General features: G+C 44.1%; 2 protein-coding genes across 3 annotated transcripts in view; one reads left to right on the plus strand and one right to left on the minus strand.

Annotated features, from left to right (window-relative positions):
• The window catches only part of EEA1 (early endosome antigen 1), a 136,799-nt gene extending 122,608 nt beyond the window's left edge, over positions 1-14,191 (plus strand). For both annotated transcript variants that reach the window (XM_077832394.1, XM_077832401.1), the window contains 3 exons: positions 5,984-6,104; positions 6,449-6,547; positions 8,361-14,191. In XM_077832394.1, coding sequence (XP_077688520.1) covers positions 5,984-6,104; positions 6,449-6,547; positions 8,361-8,483 — 343 coding nt within the window. In that variant the 3' untranslated portion in view covers positions 8,484-14,191. The remainder of the gene's footprint in view (positions 1-5,983; positions 6,105-6,448; positions 6,548-8,360) is intronic.
• A 1,994-nt stretch (positions 14,192-16,185) lies between these two features.
• PLEKHG7 (pleckstrin homology and RhoGEF domain containing G7) overlaps positions 16,186-27,587 on the minus strand; it is a 59,426-nt gene continuing 48,024 nt past the window's right edge. The window contains exons 15-16 of the mRNA XM_077837103.1: positions 22,049-22,146; positions 16,186-16,293 (exon numbers count right to left, since the gene is read on the minus strand). Coding sequence (XP_077693229.1) covers positions 16,186-16,293; positions 22,049-22,146 — 206 coding nt within the window. The remainder of the gene's footprint in view (positions 16,294-22,048; positions 22,147-27,587) is intronic.

The following is a 27,587-nucleotide window of genomic DNA, read 5'->3' on the forward strand; positions in this document are numbered from 1 at the left end:
TTCTGACAGATAGCCCTTCAGTTTGACATGGGGTTAGAGAGCAGCAAACCAACTCTGGATTCCATCCCCCTATTCTTTGGAGACTGTTTATGCCACTGTTTACAGTGAGTGGCAGAAGTTCACTATGAACAACTGGGTTCTGGACACCATAAAGGGTGGATATACCACCCAGTTCGAGACTCTTCCTCCAAACCAGCCTCTCCCTCCCTATTCAGGACCCCTCTTACAAGTTGGTGTTACAATCAGAAATCAACTCTTTACTCGGGGAGAGACTGATAAAGGGGTTCTGGTGAATTTCAGGAGTCGTGTTTCTACTCCCACTATTTCCTAATCCTAGCAACACCCGGTGGGTTGGCTGTGGAGCCCCCTGGAGTGGCACCTTCATGTCACTAGATTTATACCCCAGCCGACCCAGCGCCCCCTCAGTTCCTTCTTATCGCCCGTGACGGTTGTTGGAACTGTGGAGCTCAGCTTTGCTGCTCTCCACTCTCCCTAGTGATACTGTCTTCGTAGTTTGTTAATTGTTATAGTAGTTTTAGTATAGTTATAGTTAGTTATAGTAGTGGGTTAGAAGGGGTCTCCTCCCCTCCTCCCCGCCTGCTGCTTGGGCTCATGCCCAAGGCTCCGGGCTTTAAACTTTGTTCATCTTGTGCTAAGCCCATGCCAATGGGCGACCCCCCACGACTCCTGCCTGAAGTGTCTGGGGGAATCCCACCAGGCGGACAAGTGCACAATTTGCAAGGGATTTCGGCCCCAGACCAAGAAGGAGCAGGACTTTAGATTAAGACAGCTCCTGGTGGAGGTGGCTCTTAGCCTGGATCCCCCAGCGGCGCGCCGAGCGCCTCAGTGCGCAGTGCCCCGGTGGCAGCAGTAGGTATTGCACTGTGGTTGGACTCTGGCAGAGTCCTGCGGCACCAAAGTTCCTCAGCACTGCAACTGGTGCAGTTGGTCCAGCACTGTTCTCATTCGCCTGGCCACAAGTGGCACCGCAGACCAGAGATAGCTGCTCCACCTCAGCAGTTGCCAGCGCCCCTGGGACCACCCTCGGAGTCGCATCCGGTAGCGGAGCGACAAAGGCTCAAGTGCTGAAGTCAGCACCGCTGACTCCGGCACCGAGGGAAGAGCCGTTGAGTTTCCCCGACTCATAGCGTGGTCGAGTCCTGACTTCCATCAATGCCAGATACCTTTGCGGTGGCAAGGGACAGTGATGACAGTCGACATCACTGCAAACGGCGGCACCGGCTCCTGTTCATGTGGTACCATCCCAGGGCAAACCATCCCTGATCAGGCCGTCAGCTCCTTAGTTGGAACCACGGCACTGGTCATGTTCCTATCCCCCTCCTTGGCCGAGGCAGGACTTTTACAGGAGACGTGTGGGAGGTGGCAGGAAGAAGTCCACCAACCACCAGCCAGGGCAGAACCAAGGCCCAGCTAGACCTCTGGTGGGCCCCAAACAAAACTTTTGAAGGTTCGGCCGAGGACAGCATACTGGACATCAGTCAGGATCCTTCCCCACCATTCAAGAATCGTTTATCCTGTTTCCACTGTGCATGGTCCCTCATAACTACAAACTGTTGGGTTCTTCGCATGGTGGAAAAGGGATATTCTCTCCAATTTCTTTCTCCCCACCCTTCCTCCCCATCCCTCTTCAGGGACCCTTCTCATGAGCAACTCCTTACGTAGGAAGTGCAGATGCTCCTAACAGTGGGAGCGATTGAGGAGGTTCCAAGGGAGTTAAGGGGCAGGGGTTTTTACTCCCGTTACTTCCTAATCCCCAGAGCAAAGGGCAGGCTTTGGCCTATCCTGGACCTACGCAGACTCAACAAATTCATGGTAAAGTTGAAGTTCCGCATGGTGCCCTTGAGGACCATCATACCTTCCCTGGAGACTGGTACGCCACCCTCGACATGAAGAACGCAGTAGTGATTTCCACGTAGTGATTCATCTGGCACCCAGAAGTTTCCTTCACTTTGTGGTCAACTGCAAACACTATCAGTTCATGGTCCTTCCATTTGGTCTTTCTACGGCCCCCCAGGTATTTACCAAATGTATGGCTGTCGTGGCAGCCTCCCTCCATCGGTAGCAAATCCAAGTATTCCCCTATCTCAGTGATTGGCTTATCTAAGGTTGCACCAGGGAATAGGTACAGTCCCATGTCCAAGCGACCATGGCTATGTTCGTCGACTAGGCCTCCTCCTCAACATGGAAAAGTCAACTCTGGATCCAACCCAGAGAATAGAGTTAATTGGGGCAGTCTTAGATTCCAGACTCGCCCAAGCTCTTCTACTGGACGCCCACTTCCAGTCTTTGGCGAGTCTCATCCGGAGCCTCCAAAGTTTTCCTACCTCAATGGCAAGGATGTGCTTAAGCCTTCTGGGGCACATGGCCTCCTGCACGAATGTGAGCAGGCATGCCAGACTGCAGCTCCACCCACTTCAGGCCTGGCTGACAACAGTCTATCGCCCAAGTCAAGACAGCCTAAACATGGTGATCACCGTCCTGGAAACAGCCTTAGCCTCTCTCCGCTGGTGGTTAGACCCCAGGGCAGTATGCGAAGGAGTCCCATTCCATACTCCTCAACTCTCATTGTCTCTAGTCACAGACACATCATCCCTAGGATGGGGCGCCCATCTCGGGGACTTCCGGATGCAGAGTCTGTGGACCACAGCTGAACTCTCTCTACACATCAATGTACAGGAGCTGATGGTGGTGCGCCTGGCGTGTCAAGTATTCCGGGAGCATCTACATGGCTGTTGCATGGCGGTCCTCACAGACAACACCACGGCCATGTTCTACATCAACGAGCAAGGGGGATCTCACTCGTCCCACCTTTTTGGGGAAGCCATTCGCCTGTGGGAGTTTTGTATAGCCCACTCCATCCACCTGGTGGCGTTCTTTTTCCCAGGGGTCCAGAACACAGTGGCGGACCACCTCAGAAGGTCCTTCCAGTCCCACGAGTGGTCGATCCGTCCTGATGTCATCCACTCCATCTTCCTGAGGTGGGGGTTTCCCCAGGTCTACCTGATTGCCTCGCGCAGCAATAGGAAATGCCAGATATTTTGCTTTCTCCAGAGATCTCCCCGGGTTCTCTCACAGATGCCTTCCTACTCCCGTGGAAGGGCCAGTTGTTCTATGCCTTCTCTCCATTCCTGCTGGTTCACAAAATCCTACTCAAGGTGCGCAGGGACAGAACACATCTGATCCTGTTCGCCCTGGCATGGCCTAGGCAGCACTGGTACATCACGCTATTGGAGATATCGGTAGATGCCCTGATTCCACTCCAGCTTTGGCCGGACCTGATCTCACAAGACCACGTCCGCCTCTGTCACCCCGACCTGCAATCCCTCCACCTCACGGCGTGGACGCTGCATGGCTAACTCACTCGGAGCTTCTCTGCTCCAATTCGGTGCAGCAGGTCCTACTAGGTAGCAGGAAGCCCTCCACTCGAGCCACGTACCTGGCCAAATGGAAGCGTTTCTCCTGCTGGTGTGCTCAACGCGGCATGCCCCCCCTGCAAGCATCCGTGCCTCTCATCTTGGACTATCTCCTATCTCTAAAACTGCAAGGTCTGGCAATATCATCTGTTGGAGTGCACCTGGCAGCCATCTCGGCCTTCCATCCAGGAGAAAATGGACGCTCTGTCTTTTCCAACCCTATGGTCGGTAGGTTTTTTAAGGGGCTGGACCGTCTCTCTCCGCAAGTGCGGCAACCGGTCCCTGCGTCGGACCTTAACCAGGTCCTCTTCAGACTTACAGGGGCCCCGTTTGAGCCAATGGCCACCTGCTCACTTCTGTACCTCTCTTGGAAGACAGCCCTTCCTCGTGGCTATCACTTCGGCGAGGCGCGTATCCAAGATCAGAGCCCTCACTTCGGAAGCACCGTACACGGTCTTCCATAAGGACAAGGTGTAGCTATGCCCTCACCCGGCTTTCCTTCCCAAGGTGGTATCAACTTTTCACGTCAACCAGGACATTTTCCTCCTGGTCTTCTATCCGAAGCCACATGCTACTTGGCGAGAGCAATGGCTGCACTCTCTTGATGTTCGCAGGGCCCTTGCCTTCTATATTGAGCATACGAAGCCGTTCAGGAAAACTATCCAGCTCTTTGTCACCGTGGCCGACCAGATGAAAGGCCTCCTGGTCTCTTCACAGCACATCTCTGCTTGGATCACGTCCTGTATCCGTGCTTGCTGCAACCTGGCCAGCATCCTGGCCAAGTCCCTCACTGCCCATTTCACAAGGGCTCAAGCCTCGTCGGCAGCTTTCCTGGTGCAAGTTCCAATAAAGGAGATCTGTAGAGCTGCCACTTGGTCTTCAGTGCATACTTTTGCCTCTCACTATGCAATAGTTCAGCAATCCAGAGACGATGCGGCATTTGGTTCAGCGGTGCTGCACTCTGCGATATCTCACTCCGACCCCACCGCCTAGGTAAGGCTTGGGAGTCACCTAATTGGAATCAATATGAGCAAGCACTCGAAGAAGAAAAGACGGTTACTCACCTTTGTAACTGTTGTTCTTCGAGATGTGTTGCTCATATCCATTCCAAACCCTCCTCGATCCCCTCTGTCGGAGTAGCTGGCAAGAAGGAACTGAGGGGGCTCTGGGTTGGCTGGGGTATATATCTAGCACCATGAAGGCGCCATGCCAGGGGGCTCCACAGCCGACCAACCAGGTGTTGCTAGGGTGAAAATTCTCCGACGAACTTGCATGCGGCATGCATATCTAATTGGAATGGATATGAGGAACACATCTCGAAGAACAACAGTTACAAAGGTGAGTCTTTTTTGGTCTGTGGGTTACTCCAAATATAGATCTGTTTACCACAAAGTTCAACACCAAATGCTGTTTGTTTTGTCTGAGGGCAGGAGCAGACCCACATTCTCTAACTCAGGGATCGGCAGCCTTTGGCATGCGGCCCATCAGGGAAATCTGCTGGCGGGCCGGGACGGTTTGTTTACCTGCAGCGTCGGCAGGTTCGGCCGATCACAGCTCCCACTGGCCATTCCAGGCCAATGGGGCCTGCAGGAAGTGGCGGCCAGCACATCCCTCGGCCTGCGTCGCTTCCTGCATTGGCCTGGAATGGTGAACCGTGACCAGCGGAAGCTGCGATCATCCGAACCTGCATGCTGCAGGTAAACAAACAGTCCTGGCCTGCCAGCGAATTTCCCTGATGGGCTGCATGCCAAAGGTTGCTGATCCCTGATCTGAAATCCTTATATACTGCTGACTGTCCCAAGAGTGGGAGTGTGCAGAGGACAATCAAAGAAGAAATGAAGGTTAGTTGCCCATAAGCAAGGTTCTTTAAGATGGACTTTATATATTCATACTCCCTGCCCCCGTTCCCCTCTCCTGCAAAGTCCTAACTATTCGGGCTCTGCATTAGCAGTGGAAGAAACTGAGCCAGTGACTGCTGCCACGCCCCCCTTTATAGCCCTGCCTTCTGAGGGGAGAACATGGAGGGGATGTGTGAACATTCAGATAGACACTGCTAGTCGAAGACTGTACTGTTCAAAAGCACCAGTTGGCGTTCATCCCAAGAATGTGAATATGTACGGTCCATCTTGAAGAACCTTGGTTACAGGCAAGTAACTTTCATTTTTTTCTCTCACCTCCTTTCTGTTTGATTTGCTACAAAATGGCCTGCCAGAACTACTGCTGCTGCTTAATGAGACTGTCTGGTTCTGCACTTGTGCAGAGCAGCATGCTCCAACTGGTGGATGTGCACTCAGTCTTGACCCCCTCTGAAACCTGGGCCCCGCTGTGCCTCATTTGGTACTCCCTCTGAGAGTGAGGCTCAGATGTGATCTTAGGTTAATTGTTAAAATACTACATCAATTTCCCAGCAAAGAAATACAATGGTTAATTACGGTCATATATTTATTTGTTATGGATACATGGCCAAACCTTTCAATGGTGACATTTTGCCCAATAGGATAGGAATTGCTTTGTATACGTTTAATTTACTACTTGCTGTCCATCTTCAGGTGTATTAAAAGTGAGGGAGAAATTGAAAAGCTTCAAGCCAAACTCCTGGAACTGAAAAAAAAGCTGGATAATACAACTGCAGCGATGCAAGAGCTAGGCCGAGAAAACCAGTCGCTACAGGTATAAATCACATTGCGGTGACTAAGCATGTCAATACCAATATGTAGTGATGAAAACTATTTTGACTTGTCACTCCAGACTTGTTAAAATGAGGCCCAGTGCACCTCAGGAAGCAGTTGATATCAATGGGAGCTTTCATGTAAGTTCAGAATTCAGCCCGTAGTTTGGACTTCAGAAAGTTCTTTTTTATTTAAATAACTGTGAGCTTGCATTATAACTGCTGAATCGCCATGGTTAATCCTCAGTGTTTTATCCAGGTGCGTACAGCATGGGTGATGTAGTAGAGGACATTAGTAAGAAATGGACTTGCATTTAAAAAGTCTGTATTTGTTTTATTCATCTAGATCAAACACACACAAGCCCTAAACAGGAAATGGGCAGAAGACAATGAGGTACAGAACTGTATGGCCTGTGGGAAAGGCTTCTCAGTGACCATCAGAAGGGTATGTGTGCCTTTGTGGGGATTCTCTAGAACTTTTTTCTTTCTGAACTGTTTTGGAGTTGAGGCAAAGTTAAAGAGCATCTTTAAAAGGTACTCCTAAACCTCAATACAGCTCAGAAACATAGATGGTTTGTATTGTTTCAGATGTTATAAATAAACTGCTCAAGGCTTTGTCTACACACGGGTGTTTTGTGATGTTTTAACGATATCTGTGTAGAACGAGATATAGTTGAGGTGGTACAACTCCCTTGTGTGGACACAGGTTTTAGCAATATAAAGATACTTACATCAGTGTGGCTTATTCTGTAAATTTAAATTCAGGCCTGATGTAAATGAGTGTAATTCTGTTGAAATCAATAATGATTCTCGCTTACATCAGGCATGACTTTAGTCTTATATTTTGACTTTGAAGTACTTGTTAAGCACTGACTAGATCTAGAAATACAAGAGTCACACACAGCTCTGTCAGTGTAATCCTGTCCTGCTTCCCCCTTTGCAGTCCTTTGGTGTTTCCTGAGTCACAGTTCAGGGAAACTGCACCTGTGTTGCTGCTCACTGGTTCAGCAAGGGCATCCACGCTTGGTGTTCAGCTCCCCAGGTGCTGCTTTTCTTGGGTGGAGACAGGAGTCTCTCTCCCTTCTGACCGGGGCATTCTCAGGCTGGATAGTTCCCTGCCTTCACTGTGTCAATCCCAGAACAAATAGATACTCTAGGACACCACACATCTGTCTTTTCAGACACAGATAACAGTGTAATTGCTACACATATAAGTTGCCACACAGTTCTTTAATCAAATCCACTTTATTCTTAAGGTAAAAACATTACAGAGAAAACATACTAAAAACAATAAAAGAACCTACATGCATGCTAATAAGTTTGCCAGAATTCATGCCAGCTCTCACATGGGCTCTGGCAAGTGCAGTCATTTAATATCCCATTTTAAGGGCATTGGTTACAAGTTCATCAGAGCTTCAGCACAGAACAAGCACATAGTCTTAAGAGGTCTCAGCAGGCAAAGTCTTTCCAAGGTTCGGGGCCCTCTGTGGACCAGGGGTCCTGTCCGTTGGAAGAAGGCCCTGAGCCAGATTAAAACCCAGGCTTTTGTCCAAAAGTATTTTCTGTTGATCCCTGGAGAATCCAGTTTGAACTAGTATACGCATTTCATCTAGAAGGGTGGCTTCAAAGACTGATAATGGAGAAAGTTCATTAACATCCCCCACTCCCTACTGCAGAAGGTGCATACCATGCCACAACAACAGATACACAATTGTATTTTTAATACAGCGTCCCCACGGGTGTTAAACTAATTTAACATTTAATAAGTTAAACGTTTAACTTAAGCGTCACTGAGTTATCTTAATTCTATAAGATTTGTTCAATATATTACAGGATATAGTCTATCACAACTGCTAATTGTATTGAATTATAGGGTGGTTTCAGCCATTTGAAGGGATTTGATTAAGCCCATGAAACATGCATATCATGGACCTAAAAAAGATTGAGGGTGAAACTTTCAAGTAACTCTTAAATCCCATTAAAAGTAATTTAGGAGGCTACGAGTCCTTAAAAGTCAATGAGACTTAGGCTCCTAAGCTACTTAAACACTTCTGAAAATGTTACCCTTATGCTCTTTAGAGATGGAGTTGTATATAAATCCAAAGTGCCACTTAGCCCCCAGTGTTAATAATTTAAATGCACATCGGAAATTAAAAAATGTAATTGATCTGATACTTTATGTAATAATTTCTTTTCATGTACTGTGCCCACTATACAGTATTTGACAATTCAGTATTTGTTGTTTTCATCTTTCACAGCATCACTGTAGACACTGTGGAAATATCTTTTGTGCTGAGTGCTCCGCAAAGAATGCCTTAACTCCTTCTTCTAAGAAGCCTGTCCGTGTCTGTGATACTTGTTTTAACGACTTACAAGGATAACTGATTATCTCAAATGGCACTTAACGTTACGCTAGAATTAGAATTTCTGTTGATGCACTTCGTACAGCACTCAGACTACTATTCAGTTTGAACAATGATTGTAACACTTGCAAAATTTAGTATATTTTAAAATGTTTTATTGATACTAAGTAAAACTATTGTATTTTTTGTGAGACAGGCTCAGATCATCCTCAGCTTATTGCCATTTACCCAGGAAAGAGCTTTTATGTCTAAGTTAGGAACACCCAGTTATTTGTAAATAAAGTTTAAACAGAGAAGTAACAATGTATTTTTTTAATCTTTAATTTTTGTGTTCAAAAGAAACGTGTATGTGATATTGCAGTTTTTGTTTCTTTCAAAACAGTAAGTTGCAAAAATTTGCAAGGATTTTGTGTATCAAATATTGCTGTTTCAGTGGCATAATTACATTTTAATTGTTGCATTTGATTGCATAACTACCATACTTTTAAATCCCCTAGTAATTTCTTCAGGAGTTTTTCTCCTCTCTTGCTCTTGAATTTTTCTCTCTAAGGCTCCAATCCTGCAATAGTGGCAAACACCTGTACCCACATGGAACCCCGCTGACCTGCATGGGGCTCTGTGTGAACACAGCAGTCCGGCCACATAGAGCTTATTGCAATATCAGTGCCTAAATCATTGCCCAACTACAGCATTTGGATATTGGAGTACCTTTACATGTACTGTAAGGTACTAGCATTTGTACAGACAAGCTTGATTTAGTTGGGGATTGGTCCTGCTTTGAGCAAGGGACTGGTCTAGATGACCGCCTGAGGTTCCTTCCAACCCAGATATTCTATGATTCTATGAAGCTAGAAACAGGACTGCAAGTTTGGCTTCTGTTCTAGGAATGTTGCATAAAGCTCTCCCATATTGATTGATAGATTTGTTGAATAGAATATAACTTTCCAGATTTTCTTATCTGTGGACATATACAAAAAATTATCCTCAGTTCTATTCTTTTTCTTTCCCTACTAACCATAGAAGCCCTTAAAGGTCCTTGGTTGGTCTTTGAGGAATACCCAACTGTCCTATGCTAGGTTTCCTACTAATGACCTATATTCAGAGACTCCAGCATTTTATATAATCTATTCTTCTTGTCCCCCACATTAACTGGAAGAGATTGGGATTATTCTATCCCTAACTGACTTGGTCTTTCCACTGCTTCTCCTGAACCTGTGGTGTTTGTATTTTTCTTAATCCTGGGTCTTTCTTGGTACAATAGTTTCATGATTTGGTCTGCTCAGAATGGTGGTTGAAACTGCTGCTGTTTTAGTTATATACAAAACAGTCAGACTTAATTAAGAAGTGAGGATACGATTTTAGACTCCGTTACTGTCATATTTTTTCTCCCTACTTGTGCTGGAGCAGTTTAAAAAGCAATGCATATATGTACCTTTCTTTGTTGTGTAGGCAGAAAAAGTAAAATGTATGTACCTGTAATTTTTCCTTCTCTGAAGTGGGCTCCTGCTGCTCTATGATCCATTGCAACTGGGTTATTCCTCATCATGTTCCAGACCCATTGCCTCTCTAGCTCCCCTGCTAACTGCCCAAGGTAAAAAGACTAAAAGTTCTAATGAATAAATATTATGAAAGATTAGCCATCTTCATTCATGCCATCTTATCGAAGACATGAATTAACAACCTCAGAAATGGTAGACAGGTTTCAGAGTGGTAGCCATGTTAGTCTGTATCAGCAAAAAAAACGAGGAGTACTTGTGGCGCCTTAGAAACTAACAAATTTATTTGGGCACAAGCTTTCGTGGGCTAAAACCCACTTCATCGGATGCATGCAGTGGAAAATACAGCAGGAAGATATATATACAATATGGTACGCATGAAGGGAAGTGGAAGGAGAAAAATTTAATTGCACCTCTGCCTGTGGATTCCAGCGGTCATTGGTAAGAAAAACAATTGGCTGGTGTAGTGCAAAGGCAGGTGAGGTAAAACACACTGACCTAAAGGAGGCTAGACAGGAAAGAGAAGGTCTACTGGCACTGGTAAGTTAGCAGAGAGAGGCCATGCTACATAAACCACATGTGAAGGAGCTGAAAGGTGGAATATAGTCAGTGCTCAGAACCCTCAGGCTGCCCTGCTCTCGAGGTGACTGGTAATAAGTATGGTGAATCTGAGCCATTGGAGTGGGGATTTTTTTTAACTGTAGTTTTTTAACTGTAGGAGTCAGAACTGCCCTCAGAGAGAGGGGGCTGACAGAACCATTGATGGGGAAGGGCTTCAGGATGCCAAGCACAAGAAGAACTGGCTAAGATCTTTTCTGGAACAACTGGGCCAAAGCAGTCTGAAAGGAGTGAGAGGTCCTGCCCCATGGGATTTTCCTAACCCTCTGACTAACTGGCTGGAGATGCTCATTGACACCATATTTCAACCCAGTCAGAACAGAAAAATGGCCAAGGACCTCTGACTTGTTGCTCTCAAATACCAGGTCCTGCTGATGAATTTCTGCCCCACATAAATTAAGGCTTGCCTGCCACATTTCTGCTGTTGGAGTCAGCCCTTGCTGCTATGTTGCACCTTGGCCTGGAGTTCTGAGTAGTCTAGGACCACTGGCTTGGAGATCCTGCTGAGACAGCTTCTGTTGCTGCATTTCTGCACCAAACAGCTAAAGCTGTATGCCACATTTTTGTACAGGTGGAAGGCAATACAGTAGTGTGTAGCTGGTCTGAGCAGGAGCTCCTTTGATCTTAGCTGCTACGTTGCTATGTTTTCTCCTCCAGTGCTGGTTTCCTGCGGACTCCTGTTTTCCAAAGATCCTTCATCTACTAGGGGCACCAAGGAGAAAGACAAAAATAAAAAATTATAATGGAAAAAAACTCCAACCTGGAGATAGAAAGACCTGGAGGAAGCACCTGTTAGAGTTAGAGACTCAGTCACTTTTCTGAGAGAGAGATGTGTGGGGTTCTTTTTGTTTTATTTTGTTTTTTAAAGACAATCCTCCTGCCCAAACCCAGTTCTTGGAAGATGCGGACTGATCCAGTTGTAATGGATCCTGGAGTACCAGGTGCTCATTAGGGGGAATAATTTTGTCACTCTTTGAATGACTTAGACTATTGAGATCATCTCACTGGAAAATCTTTTCTTAGTGAAGCAGGAAAAGATTTTTGGGGAAAAAAATGTGAAGTAGCTTTTTGCAGATTATTGCCAAAAACAGTTGATTGCCATTTGCCAACCTGTTGCTTGACAGGAAAGAAGTGACCCCTAACGCAGAATATTCTCCGGAGCACAGTAGGGGCCCCAAGAAACTCAAGTACTTTCTAGTTTGTTAATGTAACTTAAATGCAATATGGGAATAACATGCTTCTTACAACATTTGAAATTTATGAAAAATACCTGGAGATAGAAAGGAAAATGCTGGAGCTTAAGATCAGAAGGAAAATAAAAATTGTCTAGAGTGACGAGTGAAAGCTCTGTTATGACACTAGGATTGGGAGAGGTTGGGAACTGATGAATTAACTCATTGCAACCTCCAAAAACCTCTGGAGGAGTAGGAAATAGCATTGTCACTTGCACTATGCACTTTTTTCTTTCTAGCATAACTGAATATAATATACAGTAAATGGAATGGCAATTTTGAATGCATACATGTAGTAATCAATCCACAGTGGGAGATATTTTTAGCTGGATTTCTCCTTGAATTATATAACTCCCCTTCGTTGTTAAGGGGAGTTGCACTCATAATTGCTCTGCACCCTAGGGAAGCATAACCCAAGGACACACATAACAAAGGAATGGACATGGTCTTTAAAAAGCACGGCTGTGTTTATAAAGCTGTATCTTAAGATTTAAAATGAGATATGAATTTTACATATTTAAAAAAAAAAAATCATGCCAATCAGTTTTCATTCTCCAAGTAGGAACTCTTGTACTCACCTTAGGTTATAGGGTAAGTTTGAAACTAACACATACATACAGTTACAGCAGAAGTCACTAAATGGTTTGCTTTTCAGAAATAGTAATAACAGAAAAGTAAAATTCTTGTAGAGAAAAGTACCTTTATTTGTCAATTCCCCCCCCTCCGGGGAAGGGGTCTAAATAAAGCAATTTGCATTTTTAGAGAGAGAAAACATAACACACCACTTTACATTAAGATTTTAAGAAAACAAAGAGATTTGCTAATAGGTAACATTAACCATTTCTGCCTTTGTCCACAGCATACCATATAATACTATGCACTCATCATACAGCAGGTTCATGAGTATCTTTTCACTGGATTACATAGAGTACATTTGAAGATATTAAATGGGAAAAAACTCTGATGTTAAGCCTCTCAGAAGAGTGTTGTTTTAGAAGCAAAAAATTTAGTGAAGTTTCCTCCCACCCAAAAAAAATTTAAAAATAAAATCCCAGTCTTTTTTAAATGCCTTTTGGGGTGGGGGGTTAGAGGGGTGAAGAGAGTGGCTTGTGGAGAGTATGTTCATTGTTTATATGTCAACAGGCCAGTGCTGGCCGGTCCAGAGCTCCTGCTGTTGGCTCTATTGCAAAGTACTTTGTTGTATCACCTTGTTAAATCCCAACTCCTGGCACCAAAGGGATATTACAAGACTGTCTCACTGAGTTAGTGAATACCGGAACTTTTTATAGAAATGTGTCCAAAATGCTGCTTGTATAGGATTTGTCACTTTTGTAAGAAAATAAAATAAAATAAAAAAAAAATCCAGCCCACCACTCGATGCCATATATGATTTTATTTAAACTACCTCTCAGTGTGTAATTCAACCAAGTAGTCCAGTTTAATAGGGGTTCCTCACTGTAGTGTTATGTAACAGTTATAGAGACTGCCAAATTTGCAAGTTGTCTGTCACCAAAAAAAAATTTAGTCTTTTAGTCTTTTTGCATATGCTTAAACAGTATCCACTAATTTCTAATTATTGTAGAGTCGGTCATTCTTTTTTACCTCTGTAGTTTTAATCCTACAACTCTAGCTGTTGGAGGGGAAATAAATCACTACCACAAACTTTCACAGTTATGGTCTGTTGGGTTACAACAGTTGTATAGGGAGCTTTGTCATAGCATCATCCACTAATTAATCCACTCTTAATTTAGCCTTTTTTTCCACAATACTCTAGATATGAACTTCATGAATGGATTTCTTTAATGGACGCGTGCTACAAATTATATTGCCTTGTTTGTCTCTTTTCTGAATTTTAATGATCAGTTTATTATCATTGCAGATGTGAATATTGGGCATAAAATTGACTAATTTTCTGTGTAATTGTATAAAATAGAATTGAAAAAAAGCTTTATGTTTTTAACCCACTATTTAGAGATAATGTGTTACGTTTGCCTTATGATGCAGTTTTACCCATGGAACACTGCACTTCTTTTAAACTGGATCATACACTCATAATGGGCATACTACAAAACTTATGTATGTGTAGATAGACTTTGCATGAACATTTTTTCATCAATTTGATTTTTAAGTCTTACTTTCAGTGTTGTGTTTACTAATTGTGATCATGTAGTTGTGCCTTACGTTGTGAAAGAGTTTAGTCCAGTATGCACTGCAATTCCTAAACTCTGCAATTGGGTGGTGACTAAAGTTGTGGACAAGAAAATGATACCATGCATCAACTAATCTGTGTAAAGTATGATGGACAGATGCTTGTTGAAATGTTACTTTTGTTTTCTAATCTGTTAAAGGAATGATAATAAAATTAGATCTTTCTAATAGACCATTTTTGTAATTTTCACACTTATCTTGTAACTAGAGAGCACACTTGGCTTTCCAGTTTCTTGCTCCTGGAGGAATTGCCAAGAAACTTTTCACTATTGCAAGGAGGTGATAAGGGCCATTATTTACTCAATTTCAACATTCACCAATTTCATTTAGAGTGATTTGCTTTTCCCCTCTATCTCAAAATCTGTCTCCACACTCAGTTACTTGAGGTGGCTGTTGTGTTATTTTGGACATTGGCTGAGTAGTGTGTAGCAGTCAGTCCCTTCTGTCATTGACAGTGTTACCTTTATATTATGTCCAGTGTAGTCTGTATTGCTCTGGCATGAGTGAGGGAGGCTCAAAGTCTGCTTCCTAGTCTAACAAGCATCTTTTACTTTGCACCTGAACACCCTTTTGTAGGTCTGTCTTCACTGCATTGTTATTGCACTCAAGTCTAAGCACCAAGGTTATCCCAGTTCGGGTGTAAGCAGCCACATTGCAAAGCCATACCTAAATTATTGTCTCCTCACTGGTGCTGCACAAACCCATGTGAGGTGCTAGGACTTCTGGGATCATATCCCATGGTTCTTAGTGCTGCATTAAGCTGAGCAGCTCTGATTTTCCTAGTGAATTGTGGGAGAACTTGTTTGTCCTTCTGGGCACGGGGTTGGGGAGGGGGAGACACTGGAGGACTATCAGCACTCAAGTGATGGAGTCTGAGTCCTCATTGGAAAGCGGGTGAGTTACCAGCACAGGTGTAAGCAGCACTTGGACTTCAGTATGTAACTCAGGACAGGCCTGCTAGCCCGGGTGTAGAGCCAGCACCACACCGTGTAAGAGGGTTTTGTGTGTGGACAGCAGCTAGGGTAGGGGTAATACCCCACTAAGAGTCTGAGTTAACACCATAGTGAAGACAGCACTAAAACTGATGGTTTCTACTGAAAATTTTATATCCTGGGGTTGAATATTCAAATTCTTCTACACACTCATAATCAGCATTGTATATATAGTCTACGTAGTCATCAGTAGAGCCCTGTGAATTTCTTCTTATGTGATATATAATTTTTCATTTTATTTTATTTTTTAGAAACTTCTTGTTTTGTTTTATCCATTCTTCCCCCATGGCCCTGGGGGCAGGGCTTGCAGATCAAGGCCACCCTGCCCTCACCCCACAGTGGTGTCTCCTGTCCTGTGAGGCTGGGGCCTAGATTCCTGCTCCAGGTGTTGCAGTCGGGTGTTTGTGGTTGCAGTGTCACTCACATTTGGCCCAGCTGCCTCTCCATCATTATGTCAGAGGGGTGATAGGGCCAAATTTGAGTGAGTGGCATTTTATTTCGTTTTATTTCATATTTGTGAAACAGAAAATAACATGGGGCTCTAATTTTCAGTATGATCCTGTAATCCTTCCTCATGCTTACACTGAGTCCCGTAATCTGGTGCTGAGTAAATCTCAAATATACTTTTACATTCTGCAGCTGTTTGAATGTAAACCCTGTAGGTACTTTGCCTCCTTATAATTTATCTTAAGAAACTGATCCTGTGTAGCATGTAGATATGTTGGTTATATCCTGAATGCTTGGTTTGACCACTGAAATATTAAGTCACACTGAACTATCTTAATCCAAAGTGAAATCTGAAGTGAAATTGAGCTGTCTAAGAAAGGTAAGAAGTAGCCATCCAAATACCAAAGTCTAATCACTGATTGAGGTACAATATTGAAGACAGAGAGCTCTGACCACTCTAGAACAATACATTATCTTTGGGAAAACCACCCATGTGAGGTCTGTTGACCAATTTAGCCAAAGTGAGATGCCTTGACATTTATTCCTTCTTTAGGTAAAAGACCTCTTGTGCTCCACTTTGGACAAGATGCACCATGTACAGCCTCCAACTAGTCAGGTCATAGGGCCATTGTTATCAGAAACTAACAAGGATTGTTAAAATAAATAATTTTGTTATCACCATGTAGACGGGCTTCAACCTAGATCTGTCAATTTCGTATATACACAATTAAATTTCAGAGGATTCAGCTGGCAAACAGAAAAAGGAACTTTTCTGAGTTTCATGTCTGTTGGCATAATTGGAGACCGCAGTTTCTATCTCTGACATCCATGTTTTCTGTAAGAGGAAAAATAATGCTTGATAAACCCTGAGGTCCTAAAAAAGTTTTAATAACTAAGATACCTGAACTTTTAGAGTCTTGAATCTATAAAAATACATTGTACAGTGTTTGATGGGGCACCTTCTCATAGCTTACCTCTAGAAGAGAAGGTTGATTTATGTCCATAAATTGTTCCATAAACCTGGGATCCAGATTCTCCAGTCTGGCTCAGGGCATATTATGCTGCATAAGTGGTGCAAAGTGGCCTTAAAACAACCAAAATCTCTGTGGACAGGGAAACTCTCTGCCGCCTCCTGCACCACCCATTTCCTCACCCCCATCATTGGAGGAGGAACTCATGATCCTTCATTGGACTGAGGTCTGGTACAGACCTTATGCCAGAGTAGACCCCCTGCTATCCTCATTTATTCCAAGGCCATTCACTCAAGTAGTCACACAGTGGAGAATCAGGACCAGAATTTTGTTTAGTAACACAAATAACTTTTCTATGATCCAAAAATAGGTACTTTCCACTGTTGATTAGCCTATATGTGCAAAGAGTGGAGCATAGGTAACAATATCAAGCAGATAAAGGGCAGAACAAAATTGAAGCACAATCCAAGTTCAGTTCAATTACCATGCAGTCTCTAGCTTTCCCATAGAAAACATGATTGAGAAGCCAGAGTGTACTATTCCCAGCTGGGCTTCTAACTGCACTGTAGTGCAGAGATGACCCTGGTCATATTTGTAGATGGTGTCTTCTTACCCATGGGCAACAGACAGTGTTCCTTGTTAATACTGTTACTCTATGACTATCCTAGCACTTGTGTTGGTAAAACTTATGTCACTCAGGGGTGTGAAAAAACACCCTGGACTGACCTAAGTTACACTGACTAAAATGCTGGTGTGGACAACGCTATGTCAATGGGAGAGCACTGCTCTGAAGATCCATAACGGAGAGCATCTGTCCCTGCTGGTGCAGATGGTGAGAGTCTCAGGGACCTAATGGACTCCTCACTGCTCCAGGACACCAAATGAAAAGTAATACTCAGAAATGTCTCTTCCCACCTGGATGGCCAGGAGGCTAATAGCTGAGCTCCTGTGTCCTATTGGCTACAGATCTAGCCATGACTATCTGCATTCATCATCTCCAGAGTCAGACAGAGTAGCACCGTATTCAGGGAAGACAACTGGCAAAAAAACCAAAACAACCCAGCCATACCTCTCCATCTTCAATCCAACCAGTGTTTGACATAAGCAATCAAAATGTGTGGCAAGAAGCCAAACTGTGTTTTATTGCATACTACACCATGATTGGTAGGTTCTATAGTTAAAAGCATTTTAATCTGTTTTTAAGGAGGTTTTCTCACTGGATGAATTAAATAAACCTGTTTTAAAAATAGGAAAACAACTGCAGTCATGTGCAACTCTAAGGAACCCGCATAGAAGTCATGAACAATGTTTGAATACTGGATCTTTTCTATTTCTAGCACAGACCTCTAACTTTTGATCTAAGGGAGTAATGGTTATCTTGTCCGTGGAGCAGCCAGAGGGGGGAGGAGGAGGGTGAGAGACGCACTTTGAAGTGGGTGATTGTGACAGGGGACACTCACCTCTCATGAGCACCTCCTGTCAGGTGCGAACCTGCACACTCACTCTCTGCTCCCAGCGCCCCCTGACAGCTGTTAACCTTATCAGGTGGGTCTTCAGTGGCCCAGCCCTCCGGTCAGGTCACACACAATCAAATGAACAAATAAACCCTTTCCAAGGGAAAAAAAAAAAAAAAAAAAAGAGTCCAACAGGGCCTATCCCTGTGCCCTGGTTGGTATTTGCAGCCCTGTCTCTAGGCTCAGTTCTCAGCCCTTCTGGGCTAGCTTTAGGCCCCTCCCTGCCCTGGTATGGAGCAGTGCCCACAGGGCTGTCTCCCTGGAGACATCAATTCTTCTCGACCCAGCTCTCCAGCCAGGTTACTCCTTCAAGGTCAATCCCCTTCCTGGGGTAAAAGAGTTCAACAAAGGGTTAGTACTCTACAGGGTCATCAGCCATGTTCTAAAGCCCTTTAAATTCCAGCTTTGTGCTTGGGCTTCTACATGAAACTTGTCCCCTTCTCGGGGCTTTGGCTACTCCGCCAATAGGGGGGGACCCTGGCCCACCCACTACTCCAGGTCCCAACCCAGGGACCCAACAAATAGCAATCACATGTTGCTTTCTTTAACTCCATTGTTGCTGCTGTTCCTTGAGCCATTTCCCACGTAACCGCTTCCTCTTCACCTTTACCTCAGGCCTGAAGTGCTCAACTCCCTTCCTTCCTCACAGCATGCCAGTGCCACCAGAACCTGTCTTCTGGTTCTCACTTGAGCGCTAACAAGGGGGCACCTTCCTTACTCCTCTGGTCCTGCCAGAAATTGACCTGCTCAGCCCTGCAGCTCTTTTTAACTGTGCCTGCTTCACTCTGATTGGCCGCTTCCCTGCAGTCTCTCTAGGCAGACCTGGAGGACCCACCTTCACTGCTTCTTTTCCTCAGACAGGGTGTGGCAGGATCACAAAGTCTCCAGCAGAGGGCCTGGTACACCCTGTCACAGTGATACAGCTGTGTGCTACGCAATAGTGAAATGTTGGGTTCAGGATTCTTGGGCTTAATTCCTGGCTCTAGGAGGAAGGGTGTGATCTCGTGGTATGGGTCAGAAAAGCCAACCAAATAGACTGGGCAGAGCCTTTCTGATGGGCAGAACAGCTGTGCGAATGAGACTTAGTCTGCCATATGAGAGACTTGGATTCTACTCCTAGCTCTGCCAAAGTTACTTTGTGCAACTCTTCCATGAACTTTTCTCTTGCATTCTCATATGTCTGTTGAATGTCGTCTGACTGCGCTGTGCAGGAGCACAGGGAGCCTGATTTAGCTGTAACGTGGAACATCCCGCAAAATCCAGTAAATCTAAGAGCTGTCCTCAGCTGCTTCAGGATGCAGTAGCCTTTTCTGAATAGGACAGGTCAATGAGAACATATCACTCTGGTGCTCCATGCAGTGTACTGGCTCTCTTTGAAGTGCCCCAGATACTTCAAGATCCTGATCTACAAAGTTGTCAGAGGATCGCAGACAGTGTTTTTATTCTGAGACCCACAATACCAGCTGTAAACATTAGGGCCCTGTGGCTTAGCTAGTTGAAAATTGTGCTGATCGTGAAGTGCATAAATGGGGCCAGCTCATTTCACAGAGGCCCCCAAAATACTCTCCAATGCAATCTACCTTTTAAAAAGAATGTGGAACTGAAAGACAATGTGTTGTTGCATTATTATTAACCTATAATGAAGATGCTGTTTAATATCAGGATTTTAGTGCTCAAACATATGTTGCAGGACTCGGAGAAGATGGAACTAAACTGGAACACTGCCAATGTTGGAAGGCTAAGTATTGTAGCAAGACTGTAACTACTTTCAGAACCTATTTCAGATGTGAGCCAGTGACTTAGAAGTAGAAAGGGTATATTTATTGCCTTGCCCTGGGGCACTCTGTCTACCATGTTCTGTATTTTTAAGCATTAGTGTTATTTGAAAGTCTCATTTTATTCTTCCGGGTGCTAATGAATGAAATACAACATATAGAACCAATCTGTTATGTTCCATGAAGCGCCTAGTCCACATTTAGATGCTGCAAATAAATAATAAAATGTAATGGTCTATTACTCAGAATTCAGGCTGGTGTGCAGATGAAGGGGAACTTACATACTCTTGGAATCAAACTCACTGTCTTGGAGACAGATCCGTTTTCAAACCATACCCACTGGTATGTAATTGCAATCGTTTTATAAATGTATATAATAATATATATGCAAAAATGATAATATACATTTTCAAACTGTGGTGTGGGGCAATTAGACTGACAAATGTCAGTTTTATGGTCTTAACATTATTACATAAAAATTGTTTTAGTTTTTGGGAACGGCTCAGTTTCTTGATTCCTGTTATGCAAGAATTGAACTTTAAAAAGTCAGAATTTGAAAAGCTAGTATGTGACCTGCTGGAGGTCCTCACTTAAAATCAGTACATGGGTACTGTAATTACAAACTCTATAACATGTGCAATGATTTGTTTTATGGAAGAGAGTAAATCAGATCATATTTCTGTCAGACATAGTTGCTTAAAGTAAAATTCTCTTTAGAAGAGATCTTTCCCTTGATAAATGTAATTTTAAAAAGAAAAGGAGTACTTGTGGCACCTTAGAGACTAACCAATTTATTTGAGCATGAGCTTTCGTGAGCTACAGCTCACTTCATCAGATACATACCGTGGAAACTGCAGCAGACTTTATATATACACAGAGAATATGAAACAATACCTCCTCCCACCCCACTGTCCTGCTGGTAATAGCTTATCTAAAGTAATCGTCAGGTTAGGCCATTTCCAGCACAAATCCAGGTTTTCTCACCCTCCACCCCCCCACACAAATTCACTCTCCTGCTGGTGATAGCCCATCCAAAGTGACAACTCTTTACACAATGTGCATGATAATGAAGTTAGGCCATTTCCTGCACAAATCCAGGTTCTCTCACTCCCTCACCCCCCTCCAAAAACCCACCCCCATACACACACAGACTCACTCTCCTGCTGGTAATAGCTCGTCCAAACTGACCACTCTCCAAGTTTAAATCCAAGTTAAACCAGAACATCTGGGGGGGGGGGTAGGAAAAAACAAGAGGAAATAGGCTACCTTGCATAATGACTTAGCCACTCCCAGTCTCTATTTAAGCCTAAATTAATAGTATCCAATTTGCAAATGAATTCCAATTCAGCAGTTTCTCGCTGGAGTCTGGATTTGAAGTTTTTTTGTTTTAAGATAGCGACCTTCATGTCTGTGATTGCGTGACCAGAGAGATTGAAGTGTTCTCCGACTGATTTATGAATGTTATAATTCTTGACATCTGATTTGTGTCCATTTATTCTTTTACGTAGAGACTGTCCAGTTTGACCAATGTACATGGCAGAGGGGCATTGCTGGCACATGATGGCATAAATCACATTGGTGGATGTGCAGGTGAACGAGCCTCTGATAGTGTGGCTGATGTTATTAGGCCCTGTGATGGTGTCCCCTGAATAGATATGTGGGCACAATTGGCAACGGGCTTTGTTGCAAGGATAAGTTCCTGGGTTAGTGGTTCTGTTGTGTGGTATGTGGTTGTTGGTAAGTATTTGCTTCAGGTTGCGGGGCTGTCTGTAGGCAAGGATGTTCTGGTTTAACTTGGATTTAAACTTGGAGAGTGGTCAGTTTGGACGAGCTATTACCAGCAGGAGAGTGAGTCTGTGTGTGTATGGGGGTGGGTTTTTGGAGGGGGGTGAGGGAGTGAGAGAACCTGGATTTGTGCAGGAAATGGCCTAACTTCATTATCATGCACATTGTGTAAAGAGTTGTCACTTTGGATGGGCTATCACCAGCAGGAGAGTGAATTTGTGTGGGGGGGTGGAGGGTGAGAAAACCTGGATTTGTGCTGGAAATGGCCTAACCTGACGATTACTTTAGATAAGCTATTACCAGCAGGACAGTGGGGTGGGAGGAGGTATTGTTTCATATTCTCTGTGTATATATAAAGTCTGCTGCAGTTTCCACGGTATGTATCTGATGAAGTGAGCTGTAGCTCACGAAAGCTCATGCTCAAATAAATTGGTTAGTCTCTAAGGTGCCACAAGTACTCCTTTTCTTTTTGCGAATACAGACTAACACGGCTGTTACTCTGAAACCTGTAATTTTAAAAAGGTCTCATAAAATACAGGACTTACTTTGACAGTCTCTGTTTGTGCTTGTAGAAGGAAGACTCCGATGCACTGTTGATATCTATTTTCATGTTGTATTACAAAAGCATTTCGCAGCCCAAGGACTATAAAACAAAACAAAACAAATGAAAGAACACACACAAAGTAAACCATCTTATGAAAATCCCATCAGATTGATTCATTATATATCAATCGTATCTTTGTTTCTCCTTGGAAAATCAGCTTTTCTGATTGCGTATTAGAGAAACACATGCTGGCAGTTTGAATTTTATGTTATGAAAAAAAATAGCCTCAAATAATTTCAAAAAGTTAGTTCTGCAATTAGCTGATTTTGAGTCTTATTCGGGGGAAAATGGTCTATGAGACGTTGTCAAGGTTCCTTCCCCACTCTGAACGCTAGGGTACAGATGTGGGGACCTGCATGAAAAACCTCCTAAGCTTCTCTTTACCAGCTTAGGTCAAAACTTCCCCAAGGTACAAAATATTCCACCCTTTGTCCTTGGATTGGCCGCTACCACCACCAAACAAATACTGGTTACTGGGGAAGAGCTGTTTGGACACGTCTTTCCCCCCAAAATACTTCCCAAAATGTTGCACCCCACTTTCTGGACAAGGTTTGGTAAAAAGCCTCACCAATTTGCCTAGGTGACTACAGACCCAGACCCTTGGATCTTAAGAACAATGAACAATCCTCCCAACACTTGCACCCCCCCTTTCCTGGGAAATGTTGGATAAAAAGCCTCACCAATTTGCATAGGTGACCACACACCCAAACCCTTGGATCTGAGAACAATGAAAAAGCATTCAATTTTCTTACAAGAAGACTTTTAATAGAAATAGAAGTAAATAGAAATAAAGAAATTCCCCCTGTAAAATCAGGATGGTAGATACCTTACAGGGTAATTAGATTCAAAACATAGAGAACCCCTCTAGGCAAAACCTTCAGTTACAAAAAAGATACACAGACAGAAATAGTTATTCTATTCAGCACAATTCTTTTCTCAGCCATTTAAAGAAATCATAATCTAACACATACCTAGCTAGATTACTTACTAAAAGTTCTAAGACTCCATTCCTGGTCTATCCCCGGCAGAAACCAGCATATAGACAGACACACAGACCCTTTGTTTCTCTCCCTCCTCCCAGCTTTTGAAAGTATCTTGTCTCCTCATTGGTCATTTTGGTCAGGTGCCAGTGAGGTTACCTTTAGCTTCTTAACCCTTTACAGGTGAGAGGATTTTTTTTCTCTGGCCAGGAGGGATTTTAAAGAGGTTTACCCTTCCCTTTATATTTATGACAGACGTGCTATGTGTTGTATTGAAAATACTGGGGGAGATTGTTTGCTGTGCCAAGAGACAAAGCAAAGAACTTCCAGCCCAGGGAAAAGGGGAGGGGTCTATGGTGGCTTTAAACCACCTGTGCACCATCGTGATACTGGCTGGAGAGGTTCCAGGTGGCTGGAGAGGTTCCAGGTGTAACTTAGACAGCCTGTGTGAGTTATGGCTGTGAGAGTTATGTCTGCCCTATAGACTCCTTACTTAGAGTCTCCTGTGCCTGGTGGTACATAAAGCAACACATTTTCCCCACTGCTGTCTGTCCAGAGCAAGATGTTTGACTCCATCAGATGTTGCCATAATGGAGACAACTTCCTTTTTGATCATCCTGTGATAGGTCATTCTTTGTCCTGCCTGGCTTCTCTTCCCTCCAGGTGGAAGCCAACCTAAGATGCATCTTGTCCTTCTGCCATGGGGTAGCCTGATGACCTTGCTGAACCACTGTAACCATCTCTGTCTGATTATTCAGTCCCCAGTGTGCTGACAAAGTTTCTTCTTAAAAAGCACTGCTGAAATTCATTCAGCTTCCTCTCGTACACTTCCACCATCTGCCACGTTTCCAAGCTGTAAAATTTTATTGGAGGATAATAGCATTGTACAATCTCATTTTAAGTGTGTAGATGTATCTTCTTACTCTTCCAGATATTTGACAAATGGGAAAATAATCCACTGGCTTTGCTGATTCTTCCTTCACTTCTTTAGCAAGCTGACCATTAGTAAATATTGTACTTCCAAGAAGGCTGAAGTAATTAATTCTTTCTTACTCTTTTCCATCAATCACATATCAACCAGCGTTGACAGCATTCTCTCCTATCTCCATGATCTTGATCTTCTGTGTACGGATAAGTCCCATTTTGGCAGCTTCTGGTTTTTTGCTCATAAAGAGTCTTTTCATTCCAACCAAGTTGGTATCCAACACGACCGTATCATCTGCAAAATCTAGGTCTTTTAGCTTATCTCTTACCCAAATAACACCAGTGATCTGGGCAGTAGCCATTGCTCTTCTCATCACAAAGTCTGTGACAATGTAGAAGAGAAGTAGGGAGAGTATGCAACCTTGCCTTGCACCACCAGTAACAATCTGTGACTCCATTCTCTGTCCTGACACAGCAGGCACACTCATCATGCAAAGCTTTTATCCAATTAAACATGTGAAAGCAGGGTCTGAATGACAGCTAGCTGGGAGGGGGAGAGACTTTAGTTGTGTTTATGTAAATACGGTTTGCTCCTGCTCTATTTACATATTCACCATTTACAGCTGTCAAAGGATCAACTTTGGCTGGTGTTGGGTACAAATGGCCTTAGTACTGCATGCAGGGGTAGTGAAATATGATTACCAATGTTGTAATTATTGTAGGAATACAGGAAAGCAGGACTGTGTTTAACCTGTCCCAAATGAGGGGGAGGGGGCCTCCTCAGTTGGAAGAACCTCATTAAGCAGGGGCTCGAATGTCAGAGCCCTGTGAAAGTAAGAGGGGTGGGGATAGGAGTCCCGGTGTCAGGGTCAGGAGGTTGCATAACCCCACCTACCCCCTCCCCCCTGGTCCTCTCTAGACTAGCGTAACCTGTTCTTCCCCACTGTTCAAAGAATAAAGCTAAATAGGCTTCATTAGGAGCCTCTCTTGTTATTTTAATTGCTCCATCAGAGCTGAAACCAGTTGTGGTGGAACTGTGTTTCCGCCCTGCCTGCTGAGAGCTAAAATCACGAAGAGCTGAAATCACTTGAGATGGGGCAGTGTTTCTGCCCAGCCTACAAAAGAGCTGAAAATCACTGAGAGACTGATGTGCAGAGGTCACAGCAGAGAGACAGAAGGTGACTGACAGTCAGCTGGTGAATGAGTGACCAGCATGGTGGTTGCGAAGAAGTGTGATGAGCAGCCAGCAGGCTGGTGGTGGTGGAGAGGTGTGATGAACGGACAGCAGGGTGGCAGTGGACAGGTGTGACAAGTGGCCAGCAGGGCGGCGGCAGAAGAGAGGCACAATGAGCAGCCAGCTGGGTGGCTGGTGGAAGGGCACGGTGAGCAGGTGGCCGGTGAGCGGCTAGCACAGCGAGTAAGATGCCTCTTTACCCTGCCACCCACCCACCTGGTGGGAGGTGAACTCTGCAGATGCACCTCTGAACTCTGGGTCTGCACTGTGAGTGGGGTGTAGAGAAAGGGTGCATGTGAAAGGGACTTTTGGGTTGATAGACTTGAGAACCTGAGGGGAAAAGGGCACTGCCCAACCTACTTTGGGGTGGGTCTTTTGCTCATGGTTTATGTTTATGAACCCTGTTTGTGGTGTTTTCCCAAATTAACTCCAAGTTAATTCCCTCCTCTTATTAAAAGTTTATTTTCTACACTCGGACTTTGTGCTTGCGAGTGGGGAAGTATTACCTCTCAGAGGCACCGAGGGGTGGTGTGTAATTTCCCCAGGTTACTGGGTGGGGGCTTGAGCCGGTTCCTTGTTGTATCGATGGAACAGAACCACTAGATATTGAACCTGGCCCTGGTAGCTGCTGGCTCCACCTGGTAGAAGGGTTACACATGTTTGTTGGAATTCCACAGAGTCTCAGGATCTTCTAGAGAGCTTCTTTATTAAACACTTTTATAAATTCAATTAAATTGAAAACCATCTTCTGCTGGTATTGTAAGCCTTTCTCAATAAGTTTTGGGAAGGTGGAAACCTGGTCTGAACACCACCCCATGGGTTGAAATCCACGATGTTCTTCCTGAGTACTTTGGCAATGGCAGTTTTCCTTCTATTCAAACTGATAATGCCAAATGCTTTTCCAGGTATAGATAGGAGTGTCACCCCTCTCTAATGAACACAAATAAGTTGGTGCCCCTCTTTAGGGATCATGCAGATAACACCTCTTCTCCAATCTTAGGCTGCAGCACTGCCTGGAGTCTCCACAGCACTGCATGTTGTGACCTGGCCCCCAACACGCTCCTGACTTTAAGGCTTACGATAGAGTCCTTTGAAAGGTAGTCTTGTGGTTGTCTTCTGTAGTGCCTGCTCTGGGCAAATCTTCCTCTAACAAGTTAATGCGGCTTTGAGAGATTCTTTATGCTACCCTGGCCCTTTGACCTGACATAAAGGGGCCAAAGAGGAGTGAAGAGCTCACCCATAGTCTTAACAATATGCTTTCATACATTTCCTTAAGATTTTCCATCAAAACAGAGTGGAATCAATTATAATTGAAGTAAGAAAGTAACTAGACCTTTTAAAAACGAAAAGCAAAATGGAATGGTTTTAATGTTTTTGGTGTTCCAGGCAGTGTCGCTATGTGGTAACTAAGGGTTTGTCTACACAGCATTTTGAAGTAAGCCTCCTAGCCCGAGTCAGCAGACTTGGATTAGCGGGACTCAGTCTAAAACTAGCTATGTAGATGGTGTTTGGAAGTTGCAGCTCGGGCTGGAGCTCAGGCTCTGAAGCCCACCCCTCCCAAAGGTTCAGAGCCCGAGCTTCCACTTCAAAGTGCTGACTACACAGCTATTTTTAGCATACTCATGTTAGTCTATCAACTGGCCTAGGAGGCTTTCTCCAAAATGCGGTGTAGACGTATCCTTAAGTGCTCTCAGGTGCCATAACTCTTTGTCAGATGCTGTATTCTTTTTCACACTTGAAATTCACAGGGGTGTTGAGATCATAGAGATCATTGAAATGTAGGATTGGCTGGGACCTTGGTAGGTCATCTAGTCCAGTCCCCTGTACGGAGGCAGGACTAAGTATCATCTAGACCATCCTCAACAGCTGTTTGTCTAACTTGTTCTTAAAAACGTCCAATGTCAGAGATTCCACAACCTCCCAAGGTAATTTGTTCCAGTGCTTAACTACCTTTAGAGTTAGGAAGTTTTTCCTAATGTCAAATCTAAATCTCCCTGACTTCAATTTAAGACCTGTTCTGTCCTCCCTGGTTAAGGAGAACAATTTATCACCCTGCTCTTTACAACAACCTTTTATGTACTTGAAGACTACTATCATGTCCCCTCTCAGTTTTCTTTTATCCAGACTAAACAAACCCAATTTTTTTCAATCTTCCCTCATAGGTCATGTTTTCTAGACCTTTAATCATTTTTGTTGCTCTTCTTTGTACTTTCTCCAATTTGTCCACATCTTTCCTGAAATGTGGCGCCCAGAAAGGGACACAATACTCCAGTTGAGGCCTAATCAGCATGGAGTAGCGTGTCTTGCTTACAACATTTCTGCAAATACATTCCAGAATAGTG

This window comes from Eretmochelys imbricata, chromosome 1, assembly GCF_965152235.1.
Source record: "Eretmochelys imbricata isolate rEreImb1 chromosome 1, rEreImb1.hap1, whole genome shotgun sequence".
NCBI classification, from domain to species: domain Eukaryota; kingdom Metazoa; phylum Chordata; order Testudines; family Cheloniidae; genus Eretmochelys; species Eretmochelys imbricata.